Genomic DNA, 12,823 nt, shown 5'->3' with positions numbered 1-12,823 from the left:
GTGTAAGTTTGCAAGCCAAAAAAGGAACTAACTACTTCAATTCCAATATAATATCCCGCTAGAGTAAAAGTGTTGAGCTAGGGCAATGGAGTTCCATTTTAGTTTCAGTCCTTTGTTTGCAGAGTAGAACAGAATTAGTTTTACATCACTTTCACAAACTCATGAAATGGTTTATCAAATAGAAATCGATTTCTTCAATATTGGATAATAATCAATCACTAGGCACAACCCCCCTAATGAATGCTGTGCATGTTTATTCAATTAAACACAAAAAAACCCAGCCTGCTCACAACCTTTCACAGGACGCTATCCTTTCATTTTATTGAATTTTTTAAACGACGTTCAGCTTATACACAGAAAGAATAACAGCTCTTCCGAAACACAGTACATGTGTTACTCTGATTTCAGAACACTGCCAGTCTCACAGGGTTTTATATTTTATTGTGGTGATGGGTCTACCTTGACACACTGAAGTTTGATCATCAAAAAGTCAGAAAACATCAGTGGTCTGATACTGATGTTTTTATCAAAACGTAACAAATGTCAGGAATCGCCCCTTCTGTTGAAATATCAACGCTTCAGCTCCCTCCTGTGTCCATACGCAGCATGAACCTGTTTCAACTTACCAGAGCAAAAAGGAGGCATTTTATAATATAAAGGACATAGGAGGGCCAAACTGAATTTCAAGCTCAAAAACAATCGTCTATAGTGTTACGTAAACTTAAGGAGTACTGTTCCAAAGCAGATAAGGATACACTCGAGAGGGGCACCTCTTCAGCAATGTTTTCTGATAAGGATACACTCGAGAGGGGCACCTCTTCAGCAATGTTTTCTGATAAGGATACACTCGAGAGGGGCACCTCTTCAGCAATGTTTTCTGATAAGGATACACTCGAGAGGGGCACCTCTTCAGCAATGTTTTCTGATAAGGATACGCTCGAGAGGGGCACCTCTTCAGCAATGTTTTCTGATAAGGATACACTCGAGAGGGGCACCTCTTCAGCAATGTTTTCTGATAAGGATACGCTCGAGAGGGGCACCTCTTCAGCAATGTTTTCTGATAAGGATACGCTCGAGAGGGGCACCTCTTCAGCAATGTTTTCTGATAAGGATACGCTCGAGAGGGGCACCTCTTCAGCAATGTTTTTTGTTTTCGCTTGCAATAAAGATCTGTTATTTGACCCTTAAGGATAAAGCATTTTGGAGGTCTGAACTCACACACAGGACTGGATTTTATTCATGTATTATTATTTTGTAACCCTTTTGGTGTGATATCTATTAAAATAAAGACTAAAACTCATTCAGTATAGAGTAAAGTGATGTGGACATGGTATTATTATTTATTTATTTATTTTACATCCCAGGTTTGTGATCCCAGATCAAAACAAGTTCATGAGTTTAAAGTAACTCACATTTCTAAGCATTAAAACATTTCACTAAGAGAGGCTCGGCAATGATTTGCATCTTTCCACTTACAAACAAATGACAAAAAACACACAGTAACAACTACAGTAACAGTTATGGTGCAAACGCGTCACAAGGGATCGTTGAATACCTGAAGAAGCGTTCACCACGCTGTTCAAGTCTATTACACTGCAGTTCCATCATAACACATGTAAGCGCTCGTGGATGGTTGCATGGACACAATGCAATTCTCTTTCACTTGTTATCTGGCACATTTAGTTCTGGGCAAATTCCTTTTTCGATAACCAGAAATTTCTGTACTGCTTAAACTTTTTTTTTTTAAGCAGTAAAGAGCACACCCACGACATGTTGTTAGGAACCTTTCCTTTTTCAGAGAAATTGCCGTCTCTGTAGCAAAAAAGGGCTACTGAGCTCCTTCGTGACGTTCTAAACGCCACTGTGCACTTCTCAGCTGTACGAGTCAGTCCTGCCTGCGTCTTTAATGTGCTCCACCAAGAAACGTCTGCCCGAAAGAGGTCAGCCGTTAGTCCTGCTTGCCTTCCCGCCACTGATTCGAGCCTTCATTCCAAGCCACGTAGACAAACATGGCCAACACCATGTGCACAGCCACCACGGCCACAATCGCTGCGTAGAAGTAGCTGTCATTATTGGATAGCCCCAAAGTTGCTAGAAAACAAAAAATGCTTCATCATTGTCACAGTTTTACCAGCAGGGTCGGGGTCAATACGAATTCCTTTTTAAAAATCAATTCCAGTTCCAATTCCAAGTCTTTCAAAGGAAATTCCTTTGAAGGACTTGGAATTGGAACTGATTGAAAGGGAATGGGAATTGGGAATTTGGAATTGATTTTATAAAGGAATAGGAATAAGAATTGGAAGTTTAGTGCTGGGACAAACATTTTTTTTTATTATTCCATTTCAATATTCTTTCAAAATGTGCATTAATGTTTTTTTATTCAAATAAACCTGATACATCAAATTACAAAATCATGTTGGTTCCTGTAAATGGATGTTGTGTTGTTAAAATTACCTTCAAAGAAGTACGACTTTGATGCAAAATATAGTCCAATCGGTAAGGTGATCATCAGGATTGTAAAGAACAGAAGAGTCTTCAGCGCTGACACCAAGGAGCCATCATTCCTGTAAACACACACAGGAAATACACGTTAGCAACGAGTGCCCCGGTGTGTCAGCTGCTGCTTTACGCGGAGGGCTCAACTTGAATAATCGGGTCCTACACGTCGCTTACTAAAACCGAAAAATATGTATATCAAATCAGCTATATGTTTTTTTCGTATTGGAATAGAGGGTAACTATCGTGTCAAACATAAATGCCTCAACGTGCATAACAACGCCCTGTTTTGACTGCACACAGAGGTGTGTTTGCCTCGGCTGGTTCAATATCATATCGATGCCTCACGCACCCCCGCTTTGTCCTGGTTCGCACCTGTGTTGTCTGCGCTGCGCTGGAGGAAACGAGTTTTTACAAAGCTTTCCTTTTAGTAACTTTATCAAGACGGTCCTGGAATAGCCCTTCTATTTCTGCTGTTAGTGTTTACACACAAAACACCCATCATGACACACTACTGTAAATAAGAATTTAGTTCTAATTTGATTACAATCCAGTCCTATCCGCAGTGGCTGCTAAATCACATCTACATGCACGCCACTGTCCCAGCGTATTTCGTGCTGTAGTTTTAAATGTGAAAGAGCGATGTGCACATTATTACAGATGGTTCGGTGTGTTCGTTTACACTGTAGATATTTGCACACTGTCAATCTCGGCATCACGCAAACCAAAAACAATACACCAATTCAAATGACCTACAACACCAAAGCCATGAGAAGATATATTCAGAACACGTTTTTGTTGGATGAAAAAAATAAAACTCGAGTCTGAGATCATTCACAATTTTAATGATATATGCCTTGGCCTCGTCTGTCTGTCTCATCCCGACCTGAAAACACTAACACGCACAGTAAACAAACTCATCGCTCCGCTAATTTCTCCAGGTTATTTATAAATACAATCTCCTTACCCTCTGAAGTCTGGTGCTGACGCCGGGGCTGCATTGAGCGAGGTCTTGTCAAACCTATCCATGCTTTTGATATTTTAGTACACACTGACTGACAAACGCAATGTCCTCTACGTGCAAAACGCTGAATGAGATCACATGACGACCACTTCCTGGAGAGGGTCATGTGATACTCTGACGCTAGTGAAGTGTCATATGACTTCCATCCAACGACGTGCTGTGATTAGACGTGCTGCGTGAATTATTTTAAAAGTAATAGTTAGTGTCAGGTTAGGTACCCTGGTTAGCGCAAGTCGTGGACTAACTGATGTTAAAGTAATCCAATATTGATGCTAATCTGGGTTTTTAAAAATATTAACGCGATTGCTTTGCACGGTCGAGCACATACGAACTTTACATCGCCATACAGTTTGTGTCTGTACACCGTGCATCAGAAGATACCCGTATTTGTCAACTGTTTTTGTATATATTTGTTTTTACTGGCGGCGGCGGCGGGGGGGGGGGGGAATAACCGGTATTTCGGTTAACTGTAAGATTTTATAAAATATATTGTGCAATGCAGATCACTTTCCGTAACCATATACACAGCCAGGTATCAGGTTGCACTGAACAGGCGCCCTCTAGTGGTAATCAATTGAATCACAAACAATACTGTATCAGCGAAGTGACCTGCCAAGGAATGACGAATGAGTGAGGAATTCCTCTTGCTTTTAAATCTAAGAATGTGGTTCGGCAGTGATAATGACTAACCACAAGGCTGGTAAGAAAACAGGATTTATAGTATCAGGCTTGACTGTTATTACTGTAGAAACCCTGCCTCAGGGATCATTATAAATTCCTCACTGGAAATGAAGTGGGATTTTAAAAGAAAAACAGAAACACCCACTACCTGTGCTCCCTAAGGAAAAAAAAGTAAGACCTGTTTGTAATTCACAATAATAATCAATAATATACAGCATATCGCTTCTTGATTAAACCTCCTACTTTTGATTCCCATATCAAACACGTCTGCACACACAGAAAAAGGAAAAGTGGTTACTATCATTCATATAGTTCATTAAGAGTTATACAGTTATGTTCACTCACAAGAGCTCAAGAGAAATGAAGATCACCAAAGCCAATTTACAGTACAGGACATTATCTACCTTCATCCTGTGAATCAAACTCATGCTATACAGTATGGGCCCTCTTTCCAAATCCTGAGAGCACTTTGAATGAATGTACCCCCTTTAAAAAATATCACTCTGACTAGTTCTGTTCTTCCGCTGGTGCATGTGTATATTTAAGAGCTCTAGCTGCAAGCAAACCAATGTATGCTCTATCTTACTCTGTTACTCTACTAAACTATTGCAATATACAGTGCAATACAGCAGTGGTTTTGTGTGCTGGTGGCCCTGGCGGAATATCGTGGCACACAATGCTTATGGATCTTCAATGAACCTCAAGAGACTGAAGCTGCAGGGCAGTGGTGAGGTCAGGTGAAGCTGGATGGTGTCAGATACTCTTATACAGAGCAGAGGGGTAGGTGCTCATGTTGGACTACAAACAACCCCTAGATGGCGCTGTTTGTCAGCACTGCTGTTCTCTAATTGCTGTGGAAAATACAAATCCATTTTCAAAATGTCTAGCACAGGGCAGATAGATTAATTAAATAATGTTTCATATGGACTTGAAATACTGTATTGTATTGATCAGCCTATGGATGTCGGCCTTCAAGTAGTCCTGAAGTTAGTTGCAATGTGTGCTTTTAAAGCAAATATTCTTCGTCTGTTCGAGATTTTGTCTTCACAGGTGTGTTTGATACTGTATTTGTTTTGTCCTAGTTATCATGACTTACAGCATGTATCACTTGCCAAGTTGCCAGGAAACAACACTTGCTATATTTATCTTTTCTATCTGGCTTCTGTTGGTACTGTCTTTTACTTTATGTCAGTACACCATGCTGCAGCAGTGTCCTGCACATTGATCACATTATACTGATTGCATTCAGCATTCCGTACCCCATGTGAACACCGCAATATACATACTTTATTACATATCTGCAAACTTTTCAGCATGTAAAAAAACCCTGAAGAAATGACCGCAGGCTGTTTAGAGATGAATTACACTTTGCAATTGGCTGTGTTTCTCTGAAATTGTGTCAGTCTGTCAGAGTCTCAGCTAAGAGAAGGCATGGGGGCAGGGAGAGTGGAAAGGGTGGCAGGGATGGTTGATGTGATGATTCTGGGAGGGTTGGTGTGAAACAGCAGCACCAGTGCAGTGAACCAGCAGCACCCCCCAACCCCCCCCCCCCCCCCACACACACACACAGCACCTCCATCCTAGTGTTCCAGTTACCTCAATGAATACAACAGAGAACCACAGAAAAACAACAAGCCTGGATATGGAATCATGATCCCCGATGCAGAGGCTGGCATTCGTAAGTTCCCCCCAGTGAGATCTCATTAGAATATCCCCTCAGTCACTGTGTGCACAATTGTACCCCGTTTCCTATCTATGTATCTATTTTATAATGCATAGAGTTTTTTTTTTTTTTTTTTAAGTTATGGCAAGGTAACTTCTCGAACTCTATAGATATCACACAAACTGTTTTAAAATTTCTAAAAATTAAATTAAAAATGTGTGACCGAAGGGGATATAATTGTACTACCATGAAAAAAACTCTTAGCAAACCATTGGGCAGGAAAACAGTGGACTGAACAAACACTGCACACTCGTACTGATTTTGCAGCACACTGTTACAGATATACAGTCAAACCAACCAGTATTACCCTCCGCCTATTATCCTGGCCAGAATAGACCTGGAGTCAATGGGGAGAAGTTCCTGATAATATCACTTTGTCACACTCACTTTTATTAGTTGTATTACCTACAACTGAAAGAACCGCAAGTTCGTTTGTGCAGATCATAATATGAGCCCAGGGTGTAAACTGTTGCCTTTTAAAGGGACTCTGCAATCTAAAATAACACAAGCATTCAGAGGCCAATTATCAATGCAACAAAAATGCAGTGCTATCATTTCCAAGTAAATAGCATACACAGGCTTGACTAATATGCCAGCAAACAGCTGGTTATTTGTCTAATGACTCGAGATTCTCTCATCTTTTTTGTCCCACACAATAACCCAATCTACCGCAATTTAATTCGTTATCTGTATACACAGCAGCTATCTTGCTCATTTACCATTTACTTTTTCACTGTGGCAGAGTGCTGATCAGAAGAAGGGAGGACATTAAAATAAATTGTTTCAATTTGTTTTTAATTAAAAAAAATATTTTCACTATTTAAATCCGACTTTCATTAACCTCATCTCAAGTCTTGTGGTTCAATTCGCTCAAGGGAAAACCGTTACGATGTTAAACTAATAGCAGTTAATGTGTCGTGCATCTAGCACGGGTTTTCATTCGTCGTGAATGAGGTGGTAGCCAGGGCTCTGGGAAGTCAGCTAGAAAGAACTGCTTACAGTTTTGTTGATACCAAGTTAAGTGGTTGAGAAACCTCAGATCCAGCATGCCTGGAAACAATTACATAGAGTGCAATGAAAACTGACAGCAATGGTAGACCTTTAGGGACATGGTTGCAGTAATTGAAACACAGCAAATCTGTTTAAAGTCAATCAATGTTACTCAAGGGGCCAAGTCTGTATCAATCTCCATTCCATTCATCCTGTCTGCAAGCTTTCTGCCCAGCATATCATTGAACTGTATGTCAAGATGGTGTATGGGTACCTCTAATAGCACACGGCTGTGAGCTTCAAGGGCAACCTGTACAATGCCTGTGAATGCTACAGAGGTGGTTTTGGACCGTGGGTGCCCTGTCCCTTTCTGTAACCAATTACAGAGCAGGCGCAGCTGCTAATTAGAAGAATAAGAAATAATTGATTAATAATAATACAAAGCAGCAGAGACTGTTTAAGCATCTTAGCTTCTTTAAAGCCATTGAGTATGAATAGGGTGATATTATTATTATTATTATTATTATTATTATTATTATTATTATTATTATTATAACAAAATGGCTTGGAGTGCATTATAAGCTGGTAAAAGTCAGAAACACAACTCGTTTTAATCAATGAAACTGCCTATTCCTGTTACCATGAATGAATTGAAATGAAGCATCAACCAGCTGCAGCAGTGTAAACTGTGATCACATGTTTAGTCAGCACTAAAGGAATTGTGATTGATTCCCCATGAGGGGCCATTCTTTTGATTAATAATGTCAACCAACTATTTGTCTTCTGCTCTGTTTATAAGACAGTCTGTTCAAGATAAGGGCATCTGCTAAGAAATAAATAATAATAATAATAATAATAATAATAATAATAATAATAATAATAATAATAATAATAATAATAATAATAATAATAATAATAATATGGCTTCATCTGACACCTGTTTTACTGGGAACAACCTGGAGAAAGAAAGGCTGTGTAATGATTGAAATAACGAATGTGAGCAAAAGGCGGCTGTCATTTATTCTGTGTTTACTCTGTATGTTCAATAATATATTCTATTGATTTTTTGAACTGCAATTCCTCCTTAAAAAAGCAAAAAACATGTGAATTTCATAAGGATCGAGGACCTTCATAGCCTCTTCAGTCAGCTCCTGTGTTCTTCAAGCAATAAACATGTGAATTTCATAAGGATCGAGGACCTTCATAGCCTCTTCAGTCAACTCCTGTGTTCTTCAAGCAATAAACATGTGAATTTCATAAGGATCGAGGACCTTCATAGCCTCTTCAGTCAGCTCCTGTGTTCAGCTCCTGTGTTCTTCAAGCAATAAACATGTGAATTTCATAAGGATCGAGGACCTTCATAGCCTCCAGTCAGCTCCTGTGTTCTTCAAGCAATAAAGATGTGAATTCCATAAGGATCTGTGTTCTTCATGGCAGGAAAGACTAAAGGCATCATCTTCTCCTTCAGCCTGGGAGTCATTATAATTCACTTGTAGATTTAACCAGATTCCCTGTGATGAGACGGGGTGCCCACCACAGAGGCGCGTAGGATTTGATTTCAATCTGTGTAATGAGGAACATGAATTACCTACCCAGCACTTGGACTGGTTCATAAGAGCTGAATCACTGGTTAGGGAGCCCTTGAGATAAAGAGGTACTTTTATTTCATTAGAACTGGGGATTGCTTGAGCCCTGTGATCATTACTTAACAGTAAATAAAAAAAAACAAAAAAAACCCTGGTATTCATATTATTACTACTACGACTACTGCTTCTAATATATAACACGGTCAGCTCATAAATGTGGCTGTTTTCTCAATAAGGACGCTAAAAAGTGAAGAAAGACTCAAAGAATGGAAGTAAATAACTGTGCGTGTTTAAAATGGGGATACGTCAAGCCTTACATGATGGCTTCTATTTGAAGCATAACATCTGAATTCATTTTCACAATATAAATGATGTTTCCAGTTATACTCTGGCTGCCTTATGGGATCTCCAGCCGGTAGGGTAATACAAGAAAATAGTCATCTAAATTGCAGCAGGCTTGAACACGGGCGTGCAGCTCCTGTGGAGCGCTCCAGTGAATCATTATTATGTGTTGTAAACATGGTGTGCAATGTACTGCACAGCGGCACAGACTTTAAACTGCTGCAATATTCACATCAAGATGTGTGTTTTCAGCTGCTTCACAGCTACATTACTACTGTAATTAGATTCGGGAAACATCGTAATTCTAAATAAAATGATAAACATTTTGTACATCAGTCTCAACTACTAGATGTATGCCAAAAGCAATGAATTCCCCTGCCGTTCTTTAAGGATGGGCTGCATACATAGTTATACATTTCTAATGCGTCATACTGTGCAGGTTTATATTGGATAGGTTCAGTATTCTTTAAGTATAACTTTTCATGTTGATCGTAATGCAGTTCTTTTTTGGGAGTCCCTTTGGTTTGAGGACTAGCGTGTGCTAATGACAAACATGCTCCTTTGAGTGTGTTATAATGCAAAACCAGGGCCCCAGTGTCAGGCTTTAGTCCCTTGGGGAGAGTTACTTAAAGCGCTCTGTGATAAAATCTGTTCTGTACAATTTAAAGAACTGAAGTGGCAGCAAAAGCTGTAAACGAGAATTACAAAGAAGCAGCACTTAGGCACCCAGACAGCATTAACCAACCGAGGGGAGTCTAGCGGCCAACCAAGCGGTGTGAAGGCAGGCAGGGGTGAAGAGGCCAACGCTGAGATCACTGTCAGGCTCACCAGAAAACACGGCTGTGCGCCAGACTCTGGGGAAAAATTCAAAAAATAGGAAACGTCCACCAACTTCAGATGTTTGCTGAACTGCTTCATAGTTTCTGTCAGTACTGTGGGTCTCTTGAGCATTACCTTTCTCTGCCTTCTCTTGCACAGTACCAGGGTATAATAATTATACCAGAATGTTTCCAATTGCAAATTCACCAGTAATTGTCTTTGACCTGCACAGTTCGCTGCACAATGTGCCATCATGCCAGGTTCAGTGTCCGTTTTTGGCCGATATCTGGCTGACAGACCAGAGGAGTAATAAATCCTCTTGTCTGTAGGGAGATATCCCAGCATGCAGGGCTGGCAGGGCTCAGTCTACCCGGGGTCTTTCTGAAACAATCAGACTCTCATTTCCATCAAGAGGGCAGGGGTTCTGCTTATGTAGAAAATGCTATTTGCACACAAAATGCTTGACAGCCAGGTTACTGTTTCTTTTAAATTGCTACTGCTATTCATATCAATTTAAGCCGCACAATCCCTATTGCACTGATTGGCCGCCTTCTGCCAATAAAGCAAATTCACCATCAAGAACATATGTTTGGTCTGTAATAAGTTCTTGCCAGAAGATCAGCTGCAGACGTGAAGTTCTGTGTCTCCATTTAAAGACTATGCTATATGTTGCTGTCTCTGATCACACGCTTTCTAATCACCCTTAAAAAAGTTCAACACAGTAATAGTACAGCAAAGTGGAATAAAGCACACTGAAAGCATGGAACACGTAGCTTAAGAACCTAATTTTAGTCGCAATGACAGCTTTGGGATACAGTATGTCAAATGTGGACCTTACAATACTTTCTCAGAACAGCCCATTTTAATGAGAGACTGCATCTCTTTGATCTTCTCTGTCACCCCTCACCCTTTAGATGTTTAATGAAACCCTCAGTGGTATTTCTGTTGTTGTATTTAAGGATTCCTGCTTGCATTGTTGTAGTTACTTGTACACTGGTCTCTCCACCCCTAGGAGAACACAAAGTTAATTCTGTATTTTCTTTGATCAAGACTTAAACCTGTATAATTCCCCTGGGTGCAGTTTCACTCCTGATTTTAATGAACTTTCAATGTATTTATTGTTTTGGGAGAAGGTGCAAATGATTTCTCTCCAGAGGATTGGAGACTGCGAGTTAACTTCCTTGCTCATTCCAATTCATTACTTTAAAATCTGGCCTTTAACTCGTTTTGCATAACCATTTAGAGTGCTGGGTTTGAATCTGCTAGAATATTCCACTGCAAGTCAAAGGGCTTCACTTATCACAAATATATGCGACCCACTGTCACTGTCAAGCTGATTAACGGCAAAGTTAGCAGAGCAAAATCTACATCATTAATCTTCCTTTGTCTCGTTCATTAATCTTTTCAGAAAGGGCTGATCGCTTTCTACCTCACTCCATTTTCTGTTGTGCACAATGCTTCTAAATGCTCAGAACCTTTATTCTATATTTTAAGAGGGACCCACACATACTGCAGCAAATATCAACATGAAAACACTGAATGTTTTTGAGAACAGATTTCTATTCAAATCCAAAGCAGTGGTGTTTCTTTTTTTATTATCTCTTGTGATTTATTTTGTTTTTATTATTTTTTCTTTATTATTTCCAATCAACGAATACAAAGATTGTTTTTGAAGAAAAAAAAAAAAAAAAAAACATGGCATTGTGTCAAGGCATCTAAAAACCCCTCAAGGTTTGCTGGTTTAATTGTAACAGATTCGGTTTTCAGAAGATCATCTCACCATGTTTAAGAGATTGAACGGGCCTTAAAAAAAGGGGGATATTTAAAAACCTCCCTGGAAGAGCTTAAAATACCCTTTGATCTTGTCACGCATGGCTGGGTGGGTGACATCACAGACCAGGAAATACAGGCAACACAAGTACTGCGGGGTGAAACGCCAATACGCTCTTTATTAAATTAAATCACACAAACAAAAGACTTGTACAAAACAAAATGGCACGATGGCCAAAATAAATATACATTAATAAAAGAAGTACCGTGCTGGTGTAACTCTTTAAATGACATCAATGAAACTAATAAAATCATATTTTAAAAAGCAGTGACAGCACGTACATCATTCATAAACAAACGAAATGGTATAAAACAGGATGAGACATTTTCCCTTTAAAATACATATGCTAAGTTATAAAAATGTGTTTTTAATCTTACTGTACAAAGCAGTATTCTAAGCACAATAGAATACTGCTTTGCCCTTGGAAAAATTAATAGTGTGCTGTTTAAAAAAAAAAAGGAACGTGCAGTTGTTATTCATCTCTGCAGCAAGCATCTTGACACCAGCAAATGTCTGGCAGTGATCTTATTCAGGTTTCTACCTACCCTTGCTTTAGGGGCTGTATTTTTTAAAGACCATTTTCCCAGACTATGTGGATTAATGGATAGAATATAAAAAATTTTTAAAAAAAAATTCATGCCCCGAGCAGATAAAGTAAAGCCATTCAAAATCAGGACTTGTTATTTTATTTTTCACTTGGGAAGATTCAAAAGCTTGTAAAATGAAACTTGGGGTTCTCAGTGGAACAGCGAGTGAGAAATTGAATGCTTCTCATACCAGGAAAGAAAAACAAAACTAAAGTGAGTTATATAACCCAAAAAATCCACACTTACAGGGAGATTTTTTTTTTCTTTTCATGCCACCAAGGACAATGCAGGGGGTCTTGTGCAGAGACTGCTGTTCCCCTGATCATAACCTTCATAGCATCAATCACAGCACGGTCACGGCACACTTACAGCAGGTTCCAGGAAAAAAATGAGTACAGCTCTGGCCACCCTATAGAATGAACTAATGTTGCTTCATCGAGTCAAATGCAGAAAGTTATTTGAAATAACGAATGATTCATTCTGGAATACTGAATGAGAGTTGAGTTTAATACATGTCGACTGAAGCAGGATTCCTAAGGTTTCTGGTTCTCATGCATTGCTAGTATCAGACACAGGCACAGCTTACTCTCCCCACAGCAGAACAGTGCTGTCTAATCATCAAGAACTCGGACAACATGTCACATGAAGTCACTTTTTTACAATGCAGTTATCTGGGTACATTTCACTAGGCATCAGCAAGTCACTTATTGTGCAGTATAGTCCAGTGCCCAAGTCCCTTTCTTA

The 12,823-nt window shown here is 39.5% G+C and overlaps 1 protein-coding gene across 1 annotated transcript; it reads right to left on the bottom strand.

Annotated features, from left to right (window-relative positions):
* Positions 1-1,307: 1,307 nt before the first annotated feature.
* On the bottom strand, positions 1,308-3,637 carry LOC117411938 (vacuolar ATPase assembly integral membrane protein vma21). Its single transcript, XM_034920401.2, has 3 exons — positions 3,464-3,637; positions 2,455-2,564; positions 1,308-2,091 (listed from the first exon to the last, which is right to left on the bottom strand). The coding sequence occupies exons 1-3, from the start codon at positions 3,523-3,525 to the stop codon at positions 1,949-1,951; spliced, it is 315 nt and encodes a 104-aa protein (XP_034776292.1). The 5' UTR covers positions 3,526-3,637; the 3' UTR covers positions 1,308-1,948.
* Between the last annotated feature and the right edge of the window lie 9,186 nt (positions 3,638-12,823).

The sequence above is a fragment of the Acipenser ruthenus genome, chromosome 16 (assembly GCF_902713425.1).
Source record: "Acipenser ruthenus chromosome 16, fAciRut3.2 maternal haplotype, whole genome shotgun sequence".
Taxonomy (NCBI): Eukaryota; Metazoa; Chordata; class Actinopteri; order Acipenseriformes; family Acipenseridae; genus Acipenser; species Acipenser ruthenus.
This window is presented reverse-complemented; position numbering and strand designations above follow the sequence as displayed.